We start from the raw sequence: 18,038 nt of genomic DNA on the forward strand, positions 1-18,038 counted from the left end.
AAGAGTTTTTCCTTTCTCTGGCTTCATTAATATGACAAACTGGAAATGGTCTGTTTGTTTTCCCTAACGGTAATGATAATATCTGCAGTAATAGATACGTCATTGCCAACATTGCTTTCCTTCCCCAACATTAACTATTATACGGTTAAAAAATGCCTCTTGATGGTTTCTGTTTCTTTGCAGCTTTGTCGTTTCATGATGTTCTGTGAGCTGGGCCTGCTCTGAGACGGTTGGCAGTGGTATCTGCTCGACTTCAACTGTGAAGGGGAAAGGAAGGTGGGGAGGGAAGGATGCCAGATGAACCCCTTGCTTTACAGCCCAAACACACCAAACTGAAGGCTGAAATACAACTAGGATGAAAGCGGCAGCTGGCCCACTCAGCCCATAGGAACAGGCAGATTTTGCATGGGAGATGAGCTCTGTCACAGCGGACCTTACACTGGGAAGGGCAATCCCTGAAACTGACAGGCTCTGAGGCCGTGTATCCCAAGTGACAGCCTGGAGAGGGACAGGAAGGATGCAGAAACCTAAGACTGAGGCAGAAATACTGAAGCACAACTCTTTTGCGTAACTACACCTAGTTTAACCACTAGTGCTAACACACCAAGGCGGCAGTGAGTGGCGCACAGAGCCCCTGAAGTCCTAGAGCACCCTGCCTCCCCTCTGCTCTCTCCTGTGCAGTCGGGTCAATATTGCACTAAATAAGAAGAAATAAAAACAACTAAACCCCAGAAAAATGTAAATAATAATTGTTTGTGCAAGTGCTTTTGCTTTATAAACCAAGCCTTCACCTCCTATCTGCTCCAGCAGCGATCCTGCTCATAGCATCTCCCATAGCTCCGGGTCCCCCGGACCCCCCCGCACCGGAGCCCCGTGGGTCTGGCTGCGGCCAGGGCTACACCCGGTACCCGGAGGCGGTGGGGGGGTGGTGGTGGTGGGGGGAAGCGAGCGGCTCCTCTCCGCTCCGCTGCAAAGTCCCCGGTGGCGGCGTGGGGCGCGCACGTGTGGCGGCGGGTGGGCGCGGAGGAGGAGGAGGGGGAAGAAGAGAAAGGAGGAGGAGGAAGAGGAGGAGGAGGAGGGCCCTGCCCCGGCCCCCGGCGGGGCGCTGGGCGCTGCGGGTGTGCATGGCCCTGCGCGGGCGGCGATGGCTGCGTGATGATGGCCCAGCGCGGGCAGCCCGCACCGCACGCCATGGCTGCCAAAGAGGAGCTGTACAGCAAAGTCATCCCCCGGCGGAACCGGCAGCACCGCGCGGGGACCATCAAACATGGCTCGTCGCTGGAGATCCTGCTGTCAATGGGCTTCCCCAAAGCCCGGGCGTAAGTCGCCGCACGGCCCCTTCCCCGCGGCTCTTTCTCCTCCCCACCGCCACCAACCACCCCGTTTCGTTTTTACGGCGAGCCGCGGGCGCCGTTCTGCGTCTGCTTCCACGGCCGGAGCCTGCGGGAGGGAGCTCCGGCGGCCCGGGGATGCTCTACGGGCCGAGGGATGCTCCGGGGGCATCTCCCTCCGCGGCCCCGGGCAGGAGCGTGGCCCCGCAACCGGGGTACCGGGGGATGGGGGCTGGCAGGTGCCGTCCCGGGGAGCAGCGGGTCCCGTCCCCTTAGCGCTGGAAAGTTGGGCAGCGCCAGGAAGGCGAATGTTTGAAATCAAAGCCCTTCCTTCCAAAAGGCTTTGAAAATAGGGGGTCCTAAAGACGCAATTGCTTTGGCTAACTCGGTCACCAGGGAGGTTGCCTTTAATCCGCCTGCGAGTCAACCAAAAAGGAACAGAGCAATAGAAGGAAATGTCTTTTGTCCAAAGTGGTGGGTTTTTCTTGCCCAATTTAGCAGTGCCCTGGTGTAATCTCCCTGCGTGTGCTAACGCTTTAAATTGATTAGGCAGCAACCTAACGATAACTTAATGACTCTCCAGTTTTAAACATAGTGACTCCCAAAATGGGACTGTGCGCTTTAAGGATGCAAATGAAACCAGCGGGGATTTGGATGATTCCTTGATCTATTTAAGTTTTTCTCGCTGTTGATACCAGTCAGAACTCAGTGGTTTTACAGTGTCTTTGTGCAGGTTTCTTATAGAGATGCACGCGTGCAGTTTTAAGGACATATGTCATTTGGGGATTCATGAGATTGGTGTGGATCCCCTAGCACATACAGAAAATCTAACATACGTTTTCCATTGTCCTACTTATGTTCCTTATGCCTGTCAGTGATCTATACAGTTATCTCCTGAAATCAACATACAGCATTTACATACAATGAATGCAAGTGGAGATAAGCAGGAGAGGGGTGACTTCATGCTCTGCTCGCCTGGAAAAACAGATGTGCATCTTTCAGTGTAGCCAGAGGAAAAACCAGCTTGATACTATGAATGAAACTAGTTATTTACCTGTACAACAGTGCCATCAAGGCTGACAGTCAGCCCTAGTCTTACCTAAATGTTAGCTGAGGAACTGTGTCTGTGGTTCATATTCTTGCCCAAGAAAATGCTAGCATTGAACAAAAATGGACCCAAAGCTTCATCATGCAGGATAGGAAGGGTTAAGCACAGACAGCAAGCCAGAGAAAGGCATAGAACATCCTCAACTACAAGGAGCAGTCATTGCAAATATAATCTGCCAGACGGGTAAAACTGTCTTGATATTAAAGGCAAGGTACTGCAATAGAACGCTATTTGATAACTCAGCCGTCTGCTGGGAGGGGGACCATGCTCCTGATGTGAAGTATTCACATCATAGTGGCTATTCCAGCCCACTGGAAACACTACAAACAATTCACCACTGAAAATCAGATAAGAAGCAAGAGAGAAATAAACCCCAACAAACCACCAAGGAAGGTACACTATGGAATGGCACACAGGTTTGGAAGCATGAGAGAGGGCTGCATGGCAAAAGGACATTCCCTAAAGGTCACTGCTTCCCCGTGCTGCTTTGTAACTCGCAGCATACTACTCTGTAAGTGTGAGTGAGAAAGCGGGTTGCCAAAGAGGTAAAAACACTGTGTCTCCCCAAACTGGTACTGAGAAGTAGCCTTAGAGTAAAGCCCTTTTGAGTCTTGTCCCAAAACTCTCCCACCCCTGTTTTCTAAGTCAAAGCCACAGCTACAACAGGAGGCAGAGTTCAGCAAAACAGGAGATTTCAGATCTGTGCTTGTAGATGCTGCTGATGCTTCGAAGTGGTGACCATCTGTTTGGATGGCTTATGCAAAACAAAGCTCCAGGTTGTCAGGCTGGTCTGTCAGCCGTGTCACAAAATGCCATTGCTGCTGGCATCGGTGGCCTCCTGGCTTCTTGTTTGAGCTGGGAGGACTGGCCAGGGCAGGGGACAGAGAGGACAGTTGAAGCCAGGGTAAGAGACACAGGAGCTACCTGGAGATGACAATAATGCTGGTTTGAGATGCGGTATAGAGACGGTACTGAGATCCTGGGGAGTACTCTCATTGCTTAACTTTCAGCTTCTAATTGAGCTCGATAACTTCACATACCTCACACCCCTACCAATGGGCAGGTCAGCTTTTGTCTCTTCGAAACTGAAATCATTCATTATCTGATTCTCCCTGGTTACAGTTTATAACAGCAATAAGAGCTCGGAGGTCCATGTCTGTCTGTCAGAATCTTTTCCTCCTTCCCAGCGACAGCTTCCATTCAGCTGGGCTACTGTAAACTACATGGTGATGCAGGGCAGTATAAGCCACCTTTGGGTGCACTTACCTGTGGATAGCAATTGCTCAAACCACTTTAGTATGTCATTGCTTTGGACTATTACAGTGAAGAGCTGTTCTACTTTTCTTTCTTCATCAGCGCACAATTATTACCTTTTTATTTTGTAATTATCCCATTACATTACGTACTGTCTAGTCACACAGGAGGCGGCTGTCCCTAACCCAAGCAGTTTCTGATTTAAACAAGGAAGGAAGGCAAAGGTGATGTTACGATTGCCATTTTGCAATTCAGGCACTAAGACAAGCCTTTTATTTCAGCTGGGGTCACGCAAAAGTCTAACCAGATCCCCCTTAACACAAGAACAGGCTTCCTCTAGAAAGAGATTTCACACAACTACTGTTCCCAAAATATTGTACATCATAAGCATAGAAGCATAGAATAATGGATCTACTGTCAGTGGTTGCACACACAAATCTGATCTGACTGCCAACACCTCTCATTATTGTGTGATAATCCCTATATAGGTGTTGGTAGTATTCCTATTAAATAGAAAGGGAAGCACAATGTGGTTTACAGGCCCTTGAAACCACAGCGTTTCAATTGAAATCACTTAAAACTATTATGCATGTACAAGCAATTAAAAGAATCTATGTGTAATGTGTATCACTGTAAAATGCTAAACACAGGGAAATTTAGTGATGGGCTGCAGTTTGTTTCAGGATGGAAGAAGGCCTTTGACCAAAATGAAGTTATTGGAACTAGTTCAGGGCTAAGCAGTAGAAAACCTGTAGCCTGCACGGTGCAGAAATCAATGTGGCTCCAGAATCAGCAAGTTTGGTGATTCACAGGTTTTAAGGTTTCCTGTCAGGATTTAAACTCCTCCAAAACAACCCCCAAAACAGACAGATGAAATTCTAGGATGAGAAAAAAATCCTTCTTTTGTTTTGTTTCGATTCTGGGTGCACATATGTGCATGAATAGATAAATACATACAATATCAAATGTTACTTGAGTTTCTGCATGCAACTCTGAATTCAAGCCACAGCCCTGAGGTGCTGTTTCCGAAGAGATCCAGGCCTAGAAAAATGAAGATAATTCTCTGGCCCCTGTCATTACTCAAACTGGGTAAATCACTGTCCATAGAACAGAGCACTTAAATTAGAGGCATCATGCTTTTTCGGTTGCCATGCTCTGTGTGATAAGCCCAAGAGACGAGCACTCTACTTGGCACAGGTAGCAAAGCTTTCTAAAACTAAACTGATGTTCCTTCCCATCATCTCAGCCTGAAAAGAGGGGACCATCTTCTACATAGAGGTCCATGATGTTGGTTCAGTGTGTAGTGGATCTGCTGATGCTAAACATACTCGAAATCTCTTCCCTGCCATAAAAATGGGATAGACAAGAATATTGTACAGTTTAGCATGAATCAACTTCACCTTTGCTACACATTTCCCCCTTCCTCCCACCTACAAAAGACCACCTGGGTTTAACTCTGTGCTCATGGGCATGAAGAGGAGTTAATTCATTCACCAAGCTGTACAACAATTTCCCCTGGACTCAAATAGAGCCAAGCCAGTCTGATTTTGATTTGCTTTCTCAGTAACTACGAGAATTGAGGAGTATTAAGAGGTTCATTATTGTCAAAGAAAAGAAGCTCAGATCCAGTTTACAAACAGTAAAATCTTCTCTTGTGTTTTGAAAACGTTTTCTAGGCTGCTTAAACATGTTTTGCCTAGTAACAGACTTAGCAACATAGCACAGAAAGGCTGCGAAGTCTCTCATCCCTCTAGGGTTTGAGCTGGAGTGGGGAAAATACTGCATGGAAAAAAAGTGCTGCAGATAATCTTTCGATTTTGAAGTGGTTTCTGTTCCTTCACGGCCTTGCCTGCAGGGTATTAGTTTTGTGCAAATACTCTTGGCTGAAACACATCTTACTACAAAGGAGCAGCCCAAAACATAGGCATCCACTAAGTCCCACTTGAGCTCAAGCTTTAGAAGCGTTTCCATGATTCACAGAGACTTGTGCTGGCTTGGGGTGTGGAGGGAAACCCCATCCTGAGTGATGAAGTCAATGGAAGGAAATGTTTCTAGAAGCAAAGTTTAGAAGGCTGCATTGAAAGTGGATTTCAAAGTTTGGTAACAGCACTGGAGGAAGTCTTTAGTTATTGAATAGAAAACCCAGATGTTTAGCTTGGGCAAAAGCTTCCCCTAATGCTCTGTCTGTGCTCGTCATTCAAGACAGTGAGTTTTGGGCTTGGATAGAACCACTGGACTGTGCAGAAGAGAAAGCATCTAGCCAAATACTACCATTTCTAGTACTGCACATCAGCCATGAATCAGGTCACTGGATGTTTTTGATTAGGAACTTCGTCGGGAGCATTTGTGACCAGTTTACACTCTACCAATAGTGAAGGTGGGAGAACTCACTAGAGGTGCACATCACTTGGACAAGACCTGCCTTCCCTGCTGTGACCTTCCCTTTCTATGTGCTGGTTGGAGCTTTTCTCAGTTCTGAGATGCACAGCTCTTAGCCCATGCAGGGGTTTAATGGATGAGATTCCACATTGTAACTTGAGCAACAGCCTGAGCAATTAACTGGTCTAGTTTGTGTACCGCAATCCCTAGGTTCAGCACTGAGGCCTCGTAACAATTTGGTACATCTGTGCTGGAAGGGATCCAACAGGTCTGCACTGCGCAGTGGAACATGGATACTGCAATTGAGTTAGCAGCTGTGGGGAAGGTGCACTGGAGAAAGGCTGGAGCAAACATACATCAGGGGCTGAGACTCGTGGCTGCTCTGTGTATGGATATTTTTCCATTGGCTTTATTGCACATTTCTGCTGTGGGACAGAGAGATGGTTACTGCAGTATTCGGACTGTTATGTGCTAGCAGCTCCAACATGTGGGAGAGATCTCTATGACATACTTCCTTACTTTGAAGATCCAAAGTGATAAAACATAGAGGGTTCTCTATTTCCACTGTATTGTCTGGAAACTGAGGCACAGAGAAGCTTAATATCTATGTCAAATCTGTAGTTAGGCTGGCATTTGCACCTAAATCTATAGTGTCAGTCTATTAGCTTAATCACAAGAGTTAGATATCTGGTCTAAGTAGAACATCCATTTCCATGCCTTTGTGTAACATTTTCAAATGGAGAGAGACCTTGTCTTATCAGAGGCTGAAGGAGTCATTCCCATGATAAGATCTCGCTCAAAATTATAATGGCAGCAGTAGCACTCCATACTTCTGCAGCAGTTCTGGAATCTGTATACATAACTGGCACTAATCATATCTGACAGTTGGGAGAAGTGGAACAATCAGATACTCAGGTCCAATATCGACAAAGAAGATGCTTCTGCCAAAAATATTGAGAAAATGATTTAGGGACAGAAAATCCTTCTGCAAAGATTGCTCACAGCAGAGCCAAGGTCAGCAAGTCACTGCAATACTTGCTGCAGAAGTGCTAGCTGCCCAGAAGGCAAGCTCAGAGGAGAGCAAAAAACCAACACGCATTTATATTGGCTTCACACACCATGCTTCGTTGGGATCTCAGACTGAAATGTCTGAGTAACATCACCATATGCAGCGAGTTCCTTGTTCAGTGGAAGTCAGCCAGAAGACGGCAGTCCCTGGATTTCTGAGATGTGTTCTAACTTTGGCAAACACTCGAAGAGATGTCAGAAAGTTTGCTGGTCCCCGAGTACTTAGTTCAATTTGGTATTAAAAACCACACAGTGCAAGAAAACATTTGCTTGTGCTTCTTTCTGATGAGTTTTGTGTCTTGGAGCAGAGGTCCTGGACTTGATCCTATCCTGTACATTAGGAAGGAGAGGAGCTTCAGAAAGCACAACCCAGACCCTACCTGTCACTGACAGAGCCTTTGTGCCTTCTGTATCAAAAACCAGTTAGTAACTTGATCCTTAGCTTGCAATAGCCTTTCAAGCTATGTATCAGTGATAGAGATATCAGTGTTATCTTTTCCTTTTCAGTCCCTTTTTCTCTCCCAGTTCACAGACCTGATACTACTGTCAGGAGCCAGTTTAAATTTCCTGATGAGATTCTCAGGACAAAGACTCACTGGAGAAACTCATGATTCCAGATACCCAGCATGGACTATTTGAATGGAGCCTTGTTTGCATAAAGTGCTGAGTATTATTTCCCCTTGGAGGCTTGGTGACAGAGGCAGCGTGTTGGCCTGTTTCTGCAGAACTGGAAGTTTACTCCTAGATTACTGCTCAAGTCAGGGGGAAATTGTGGGGTTTGGCAGATCATGAGCGAAAGTTTACCCCCCAAAAATAGGAATTTGATGCTTTTAAATGTCAAGATCTAACTCTGCTGGCTCCTGATGAAACCTGTGCTTTTAAAGTCACCTTTGAAACCAAATCATTGCCTCTCAAGTCTTGCTCACACTTGAAAACATTGCCCTAGGTTTTAGCTGGTGCTCATAGTGGATTCCCAGCATGTGCTCTGCTATTGCAAAAAGAATAGAGACATCCGTGTGTGTGTCTGTACTGCACCAGTCTAATTATCCTCAACAAGCAGAGTCATCAAAAGAGCTGTAGTTTAGCAGCTGACAGCATTTTGGATTCCATCACCAAGACTCGCTGCAGGCTTTGTGCATTACAATGGGGTGCACCGCGGCGCCTGTGTCTTACTCACCCCCTATATAAACAGACCTGGAAAGAATAGGCCTTGGCTTTGCTTGGCATTTTTCTGTCCCTGCCATATCCTGAGCTGCCCAGTCGCGCACAAAGACTGAATGCAGCATAAAGTGGAGGGGGAAAAAATAACAGCAACAAATAATAGGATGGGTTGAGGGAATTGCTAAAGTCAGTGCAACAAAGCAGCTGACAGCCAACACAAGCAGTGTTTAAGATCTCCTGAAGCTTTGACAAGTCCCAGGACTCACAGGAGACAAGTTTTAAGGTACTCCTGAATACCCACAACTCATGGTATGGAGCCAAGAGATACCGATCTCACACAGCTAAGCCAACAGGAGTCGTTGCTCCTCCATTCCCTGGAAAGCCCCTTTTCTTACAGGGATTCCCAAAAGAGTAAAGATTGGCACGGAGAGCAGAGTTGGCTGTGCAGATATGACAGTACCCTGGCAGGTATTGTCAGGTCCTGAGTGGTTTCTATCACCCACCATGCAGCAGGTAGAATTTAGACAGAAACAAGCAATTATAAACCGGAACCTGCAATGAGTGACAGGAGATGTGTCTGATGTCTTTGCTTTCCCCAGACACCACATTCAGGTCCTTGAGACTGAAGTCTGCTTTCATTGCCAGCACCAATACCTTGCCAGCAGGAGATTAGCAGGAAAATGCTAGAGAAAGGTTATGCATGTGGCTGAGCAAACAGCAGCCCTGTGTAAATGTTGGGATATCTGTCTTCTGTGCTATGAATGCAGAGGCATATCCCACGATCAGTAGCTCCAATAAATACCTTGGCCTCCCATAGCGTGACATCCAAAGAGGTTGTAAGTGTATTTCACTCATACCCATCAGCCCCCCGCTATTAATGCAAGGCAAGTGCCACTTCTTTCCCTTTCATGTAGCATTAGCTAGGCTCTGCAGTTCATGATAGTGCAGAATTAATAGCTCATGGCTGGTGACTGTGCAATACTTGCCGGTGTAGAGGCGGGTGTGTTTCAGAGAGATTTCTCATCTCCTGATTTGTAAAAATGACTGTTTTCTTTCTCCTCTACCGAATGAAATAGAGCAAGTTCCTACACGACACAAATCTCATTAATGGCCTGATTCAGCAAAGCCCTTGAGCACGTGCTTCTCTTGGATGACTGAGATCAAGATGCTCCATACAGTTCTACGAAGCATGAAGGGGGCTGCATTAAATGCCATTGGAAATACCTCAGATAGATAAATGACACTGTTTTTCTTCTAAGCTGGTCCTCGTTTTATTCATAGCGATTGAATAGGTTTCATGATGCAAATTTCAAGCCCTGAGTTTATGCTGCCATGAAACACTGGTGCCATTTTCCCCTTGCACCAGTGAGTAGAAGCCTGATTTCTAAGTACCACAGTCCTGTTGTGCTGGGGGGCTGTGCAAACAGCAAAGGAAAACATCATCCCTTTCTAGGAGCCAGCAATGTAAACAGGAGCCAGAAAGAGCAAATGCCTCTAGAGTGAATAGGGAGAGGCCACATAAGGAAGCAGACAGTATCATCTCCTGCTGACAGGCAGTGATCTCAGCATTGCCTCCAAAACCCTGTACTCCCAGTCGTTACCCGTAGTTACAGCGAGTTAGATTGATGGATGAAATTCACAGCTGCATGAGAACGGCACTGCTGTGAACAGCTACTTTGGAATAAGTGTCATTCCCCTTCTACAGACAGAAACATTTCAAATGAGACAATGCATCAAGTTGCTCGATGCCAGAGAGGGCACCTTAATTAACATTTGCCATCCGCTCGAGACAAAGGGCGCTCCAGAATTGCAGGCTGTAAACGGTGTCAATGATGTCCTGCTCCCTTGTTCTACTATTATATTGAATTTATTCTTCACAATCAATATTTCTTCCTGAGAGTAGCTGCCAAGTCCTAGCGAGTGTCAAATCACAATATATCAGCCACGGATAAATTGCAGTCAGTTCAAAGAAATCTCAAACTAAACAAGAATTGGATCTGGCTCATATTCACACTAGTCTGTGGGCAACGGAAACAAGCCTTGGAGCAAACCTAACTTACAGCTGCACCTTACAATACATATTTATATTCCCTTTACAGTCTCTTCAACCCTTCCCATAGCGTGGCTGTATCATAAATGCATTCATGTTCTAAAGGGCAAAGCCTTCCGGTGGTGTAAACCAGCCCAGCACCATTTACTTTGTTGGAGCCGTACTAATACACACCAGCTGAGGATCATACCCAGAAATAACCCAATTTCCACTGCTATGAAAGCTTCCTTTAGAGAAATGGGTTTTTTCGCACCACTCGGGTAATGCAAAGAGCCTACCTGTAAATATGAATCAGTATCAAAGCCTCTGGGAGGGAAAATACAAACCTCAGGTGTTTCTCGCCTATTCACAGTGCATTTATATGGTGGGGCAACAGAGTCTTTAGTAAAGATTCCAGGTCTGTGCTGCAGCACTTGCTGCCCTGCTGCTGTGTGCCAGGGGAGCACCAGGACCTCACAGTGCTTTCCAGAGCTGGTGCATGTAATAAGGTCTCCTGGGCAGTGGGGCTGCAGGAGGCTCCCCTGCTACCCTGATTATTTGGGTCTGAAACACGTCAGCCAAGGGAAAGGATGAGTCAGGATGGGTCTACAGAGACCCGAATCATGCACGCAAAGAGCTTGTGCTGTGATGGTGCAGGACAACTAATGCTGTTTCCTTCCAGTATGACAGCAAGTACAGGTTCACTGCTCCAGGAGCATCCATCATCCACCCTGTTTAAACCTCTCTGTGTGCAAGAGGTCTCCTGTGTGGGGCGAGTTGCACAACTTGAGCCCCTTACACCAACCTGAAACCATCTGTATGAGGGTATTTTAAGTCTCACTTTGATTTGATGAAAATAGCGCAGGTTCTGGGGGGAAATGACCCACTCACCCATGGTATTTCCTCTTTTCTCCCTAACGTAAAACTTTCTACTTGCAAATGGGAAGGTCACGCTTTGTGAGAATTCTCCATTTCATCCTCCAGCTTCCCAGAGCAGCTCATTAGATGCTGTCACCGAGGGAGGATTTAACTTACTATAAAGACCCTGACTTTGGGGGTCAGTGTATCTTTTCCAACTTCCTCTGCATCCTCCCCTAAAACTGCTGGTCCTCATCAGGATCAAAGGACTATAAGCCCTTGGGAATTCTAAGGGGGAGAATGCCATGTTAGGAGTGCATGGTGTGACTGGGCTTTTCTTTGATTCCCATATGCTTACCAATATTTGCCAGCCATCATTTATACCCAGCCTTTAACTCCTCTGAAGGTGCCTTGCATGGAGAGGAACATCTGTTAGAGCATTCCCGCTGTGATTTTAGCCTAGGCTGCGTCTTAATGACTCAAGTGTCCAAGAAACGTGTCTTGCCAGGCTTCTTGTGTGAGTCAGCCTTACCAAGGGCGCTGGGCAGCCTGCTGTGATCCTTTTCATGTTCTCCTAGGAAACTCCTGAGACCAGCTGCTGGTTTCTTTGCTTGCACTTCGTGCTTAGATAGGCCCATCTGCTGCAAAATGAACTTTGAAAGGGTAGAGCCAAGGTTGCCCAGCTAAAACATGATGACAGGTAAGAAGAAATCAGTAGGTCTTTTAGGATCACACAGGTTGTGAGAGCCTGAGGCCAGACTGGCAAAACTACATTTGGAAGTACTGGGATCTGTTAGGCTGAGAGATCCCTTAGCATGGGAACAGGATTGCCATGTCTTGATCTTTCCTTCTTCCGTTCGCCCCCACCAGTGCTCCACCAGCCTGCATGACAAATGGAGATAAAATGCCTCTTTTCAACCATAACAGCAGGAGGTTGTTGGGGTGTCATAGGGTTTCCCTGGATGACAGCTTAAGGATTTTACATACTTGCTGTCAGCAGCTCTTTCTAGGGGAGAAGGGTGGCAGAGACACCATTTCGGTCCTTCCTGATGGCCAGAGGGGTTATGCGCATATGGGAAGGGATGAGGGCAGTGTACACCAGAACATGCAATTCCAGCCGCCCTGTCTTATTTCTGTGTGAATGGGGAGCAGTGGGGAGAACACAGTCACGAAGGTCTGTTTATTATCCTTTCTGACATCTAAAGGTCAGTGGAAAACCTTGTCAGATCTAACAGGAAGCTCATGTGAGCAATGCAGCAAGAGCTGCTGCAGAGCAGCCTGCTTAGCTACTGCCTGAGGAGAACAAACATTACCTAGAAGAACAAGGTTTTGGGCTTTTTTTTCCTTTCAAATGATAGTTGGTACACCGAAAGAAACTAACGATGAAATGTGAGTGCTCTGCTGTGTCTGGAAACCAAGCCTTTTTCACAGGTCCAAAACGGATTACCTGAGGTCAGCCACCACTTTGGAAAACCATCGCTCACAGATGCTCAGTGTCTCTGCAAATTAAACACCTCCCAACAAGTGTGAAAGCATTGTAAGGAATTTGCCTGAGGACACAAAGAAACTCTCTTGCAGTACTGGGTTTAGACCTCAGTAATTTGGATTTGCCATCAGGCCATAAATAACGCAAGAACGTACTCTTATGTGGCAATTAGATACTGTTCCAGGCATCTAACTCAACTTTCCACCTACTAAATATTAGTGCAGTTTTGCTGCACCATATCCCCAAAGCCTTAAAGGACCTTTGATGTGACTTTCGTTTCAGTAACAGACACAAAATATTGTGGTTTCATAGGCTGGGTGTACGTAATGGCAAGGAAGGAATCCTTTTTCCATGCTGCTTTATCTTTCCCTCTCTTGCGACACGTTAGTCTTGAGTGTCAGGAACATGCAGTCAGTTTATTTGCGGAGCGTATTTCTAATCACAAAAGTATTAGAGGCAGTTGAACAATTTAGATGAGCTTATGCAAATGGGATTGAATGTTGTGACTAGATAATTGTCCCTTTGCTTCAAGGTACCTGTCACAGCAGACACAAGTTTTTGGTTGGAATGAAAATTCCTGAAAACTACAGCTTTTTGGTTACCCGTGCTCAGTGTGAAAGCAATTGGTAAATCCTATCAGCATCCCGTCTACACCCTGCAAGGTCTGCGCAGAGCTGTTTCCACTGATGAGGAGCAGTTTAAGAGCACACAAACATCCCCATGGCTTTTGAAGTTTAAGGCAAGGTTGAGCTTTGCAGCAGCACGCTAGGCAGCGGGAGCGTCATCCTTTGATGAACCACACAGGTTTCCACAGGCTTTGCCGCCAGGCCCCGCTTTCAAGGTGGAAAACCAGGGTGGAATTAGGTGCCAGCCTGGCAAAGGATTCAAACGTGCTGCTCAAGTTCAAACACATGAACAGTTGTATTGGTTTTAATTGAGAGTACTCAGGCGCGTAAAGGCATGGCTAGCTCGTGGCCTTGAAACTATTTGGGTTTTAAATACTATGGTGCAGGGTGGAGTTTTGCTGATTGATGGTCCTTTGCTGCTGTAGCTAACTGCCATCCCGCGTTAGAGCTGCTCGATTTGGTTATCTGGATTAGTGTCTCTAATTTCATTTCCTCTTGGGTGTTAATCAGGAAGGTTTTTTCTCTTATGTGTGTATGCGCATCCTGTTTGCTCTGAAATGTGCCATTCCATTATTTGGCTCTAATTATTGCTGTACCCACTGCCCAGGCTGTTGCTTAGGTCCCTGATCTACTGCTTGTGAAGGAGCAGGGTTTCAAGTACAGACATTGCCCTGTAATAACTGTGAATGTTCTGCCACCCACTGCGCTGTAAGGAAGGCAGAGAAAGTTCCGGCAGTTTTCTTCACCATCACTAGGCAGGGTGGTGAGTGTTAGCATCATCCCCATTTCACAGGTAGGGAAACTGCAAGTAGAAGAGGATCAAGCTTCTGTTTTCAACATCAGCTTTCGATTTTTCAGTTTTAAACATGTAAAAACAGGCATTTGTGAGCACTCACACACCCAATCCCAGATGTGTCATACTCATCATCCCTGCAAATGCGTGCACAACTGAAATGGAATACATGTGGTCTTACGTTGCATTAATGTCACATGTAAGTCAGGAAAAAAGAGGCTTATATTCTACCTTATTCTGGTTAACCTTTCTTTTTCATTAGTAGTGCTTAAGATCTTCAAACCACAAGGAGGCGAGGGGATCTAACATCTACAGAAGAGCTTTCTTTAAAGATGTAGATCGCATAGTAGGAAATGAGAAGCAATAATCAAAGGAAGTTCTTCATTTTCATTATCAGTTCTCTCCGTCTCATTTCTCACAGTAGAGTACTTGTGTATATTCAGTACAGCCCCTCTCAATTCTCTTCATTAGAGACTGGAGCCTGCCTGCTGCACTGCAGCCCCTGCATGTCCACAGTCACCTTCCCCAAGCCTGCATAGATTTTGCCTTTGCTTTTAAACAACTCATTTTCAAACCTAGCAAAAGGTGCAGCTCCTTTCCCTCAAAAATCAATCGCTATCAGAGCTTATCTGTGCCTAGACTCATTCAGAGAGTGCTGGCTTGAAGAGCCTTGGATTCAGCAGCCTTTGAATCAGGTTGTAAGCATTGATTCTCTTCCCTCACTTGTGTGCTAGTGATATCCAAGTCATCTATAAACCAGCCTCAGCCAGAAAATGTGATTAGCCCGGCCAGCGAGATTGGCATGGCTTCAGCTGGTGAGAAGACAGGGCTGAGAAGAGAATGTGTAAATGTTTGCCATAGTTGGTGACAATGAATCTTCTATGCTGATGGCTGAATGGGATCTATTAAGACATTCAGAGATGGACACATTTCGGTTCGCATTCAAGAAAGCCCTAAACACATGTTTACATCCCATTGATTTCAGTGAATGGGATGGACTGAGGTAGAGAAATATTTTGCTCTGTCCTTCCCTCTGCAAGCTAAGCACAGTGGGCAGCCTGTCAGAATAGCAGTCGTTTTACAACTTTGCACATGTTCAAAACGGCTGCCTAAAGCCAATGGCAATAGGAAACCCAGCTCTTGGGTATCAGAGAGCAGTGTGCTTCACTGACACCAGTTAAAGTTTTCAGAAAGCACTCCAGTAACCAGTTTGACTTTTAGGAGGTTTCTGAACCACTGTGAGCATCCAGCTCTGTGCCACTGTTGCTCCACTGAGCTTTCAGGGCCAGCTCACACGTTTGCAGAGGTTTGTCTCTATGAGCTGCATTTGGGGAAACAAGAAGAGCAGATGTGGAGAGGGTTGTGTCCATCATGACCTCCTGTCCAGCTGCAGAACCTATCCTTCACCACGTTTCCTCCCCACAGAGGTCTTTCAGCATTAGTGTAAACACGTGGCAAACCTTTCCTCCTCGTCATGCTAACACTTTCCAGCCATGCTCCAACAGCAGCTTTTGCTGGGGCTATCGCACATTATTCTCTTCCTTCGCAGCATCTCTGCTTTTGCAGAATCTCTTATTCGCATGATGCAATTGCTGACAGCATACTGAATGCATCCCAGAAATACAGTCCCTGGCTCCCTTTCCATCCCTTCCCACTCCCAGGAGCATGTCGGACAGAGCGCAGCACACAACTGTCCTTGCTCTGGGCAGGAAACAAAGGTCAGAAATCTGGAGCTGTAAATCTGCCACCAGTGGCTATTCCTGGTTTTAGCTCTGCTTACAGAAACATGCTCTGGTGACAGGTGAGTTTGCTGGCCCTCCTTAGGTGAAAAGAAATGTTGAAATACAGGATTTCTATGTCTTGTTTTCCCTTCCTCTATATGATGCAGGAGAGAAGCAGTAATTCTGGAAGTTTTAAAGCTGCTGCGAAGTCACATTCTTCTGGTGTCTTGCCAAGGAGCACTTCTGACTTTTTCCCATTTCCATAACCTTTACAAGCCATAATAGGACAGAGTATCTAGAAGACAGCAGAGGCCCCTTCCGACACGCTAACACTGGTACTGGGGTTTGCTCCCTGCTTTGCCTCCCCTACTATCCTGGGGAACACGTCATTGAATGACACAGGGGCAGTTTGTCTCTTGTGTATTGTTGAATCTGGGAAGGGAAGGAAAGGAAAGGCCTTCTTCCATCTCTGCAACTATCTAGCTCACAAAAATATCTGAAGGCAATCACATATCTATTCAAATACAACATATCTATAGTGCTGAAAACCCCCAAAATTACTTAGGGTTGGTAGCTGTAAAAATACACGGTATTATACCTACTTACTATATATATACAGACATATGCACACACTTAGATATGCATACACTAGCATATGTTCCTACAGTAAGTATACACAATGAAGTATACAGGGTATGTACAGTTGAAGTCGGCAGCAATCTGTGGCCAGTGTGTGGGGTTTGGTTTTGTTTTGTTTTCGCTCTACAAACCAAACCAAACCATCAGAACTGGCAGTAGAAGCCATGAGAGCTTCTTAGGTCAGAAAAGAACCTGGAGACTGATGACAAACTCCTCTGACAAAAGCTGAGCAACACATCCCAACCAGCCAGCGATCTATTGCCGAGGGTCTGCAGTGTTAAACCACAAGCAAAATACATGCAAGTGCTGGCACTAGAAACACAGACCTGTTCTACAGCATATTTGTTCTGATGGGGTATGTCTTTCTGACCTCACTCATAGGAATTTGATGCCTGATTAACAAAATCTTACATTTCTACAATATATTACATTTCAGCCATGCTTGGCTGAAATACTTGTGGCCTGGATTAACAGCAGGCTATTGTCAAACAACATATAGGACAGGGCTTAAAAAGGAAAGGACGCTCAGCAAGTCACCCTCAGACCCTTACTGAGATGAGCGGTGGTTTGGGGAAAGTGGTGTGTATATATTGCCTTGCAAGGCCTCGTGTTCTGTGGTTTCATCTAAGAGATGCACACCATTGCATGGCTGAACATATACAGGATGTGAGCCAGTGGTTTCAGGAAATGAATGGGCTTAATTCTGATCACGTTTGCACCGTGATAAATGAGCAGTCCAAATCCCCTGCTGCCAGTGGGGCTCTACCACAGTTATCACACTGGACTCAGTCATCAGTCCTGGCCTGCTATGATATGAGGGATGTCAGAAATCATTTGTACAGGCTATAAAGAATAACAGCTTGCCCTTCCTCTAGTGTGCACACATAAAAATACAAGACTTGCACAGCCCATTAGATGAGAGGTTCATTTAGGTTAATACACCACTAAAGCCGTTCTTCTGTACTTAGTCTGTGCCAGTCAGCAACTTGGAAATTTCCTGAGCCAAACTTTGCATTTGGCCCAAAAGTCTTGAAAGCCACCATTAAGCTGATCCTAATTGAAGTTTCCTTTTCTTAATGCATTTATACTTTACCCTCCGCAACACGATGTGCCAGTAATTTCCACCACTCACTAATGCACTGTCTGAAAAGTACCTGAGTTGGTTTGCTTATGTTTTTAAGCACAATCTTGCCTCTTTTAAACTCATATCTCCGACCGCCTGAATAACCACCTAACTCAACTCCAGAGGATGCCCAAGGCTCCTAAGCTTTTATTGTAGTTGAACACACCTAGTTATGTGAGAAGCATCCAAACCTGCGTTTAGCAAACAAGATTCAGCAGACAGGACTGTATTTTACCTGGGAGGGGGGAAAGGCAAACATCTGCCTTCCCACACAGACACCCAAAGACACCTAAGCCCTTTATTCTTCAGCCACTTGTGTGGGTACTGCTTGTATAATAAAATGGATAGATCTGGGGAAAAGCATGGAGATGGCATACTCTTAGCTCTTTTAAATGTATTTGACGAAACTTGGTTATTAACCTTCGTATAAGTTTTGACAGCACAGGAAGTATTAGGACAGAT

At 45.9% G+C, this 18,038-nt stretch overlaps 1 protein-coding gene across 2 annotated transcripts in view; it reads left to right on the forward strand.

Moving 5' to 3' along the window:
• Positions 1 to 1,044: 1,044 nt before the first annotated feature.
• Positions 1,045 to 18,038, forward strand: part of UBASH3B (ubiquitin associated and SH3 domain containing B) — a 62,914-nt gene continuing 45,920 nt past the window's right edge. Inside the window, exon 1 of one of the 2 annotated variants that reach the window (XM_065697063.1) lies at positions 1,045 to 1,319. In XM_065697063.1, the coding sequence (XP_065553135.1) occupies positions 1,156 to 1,319 (164 nt within the window). In that variant the 5' untranslated portion in view covers positions 1,045 to 1,155. The remainder of the gene's footprint in view (positions 1,320 to 18,038) is intronic. The other variant, XM_065697064.1, reaches the window with a different exon arrangement.

The sequence above is a fragment of the Lathamus discolor genome, chromosome 17 (assembly GCF_037157495.1).
Source record: "Lathamus discolor isolate bLatDis1 chromosome 17, bLatDis1.hap1, whole genome shotgun sequence".
Taxonomy (NCBI): domain Eukaryota; kingdom Metazoa; phylum Chordata; class Aves; order Psittaciformes; family Psittacidae; genus Lathamus; species Lathamus discolor.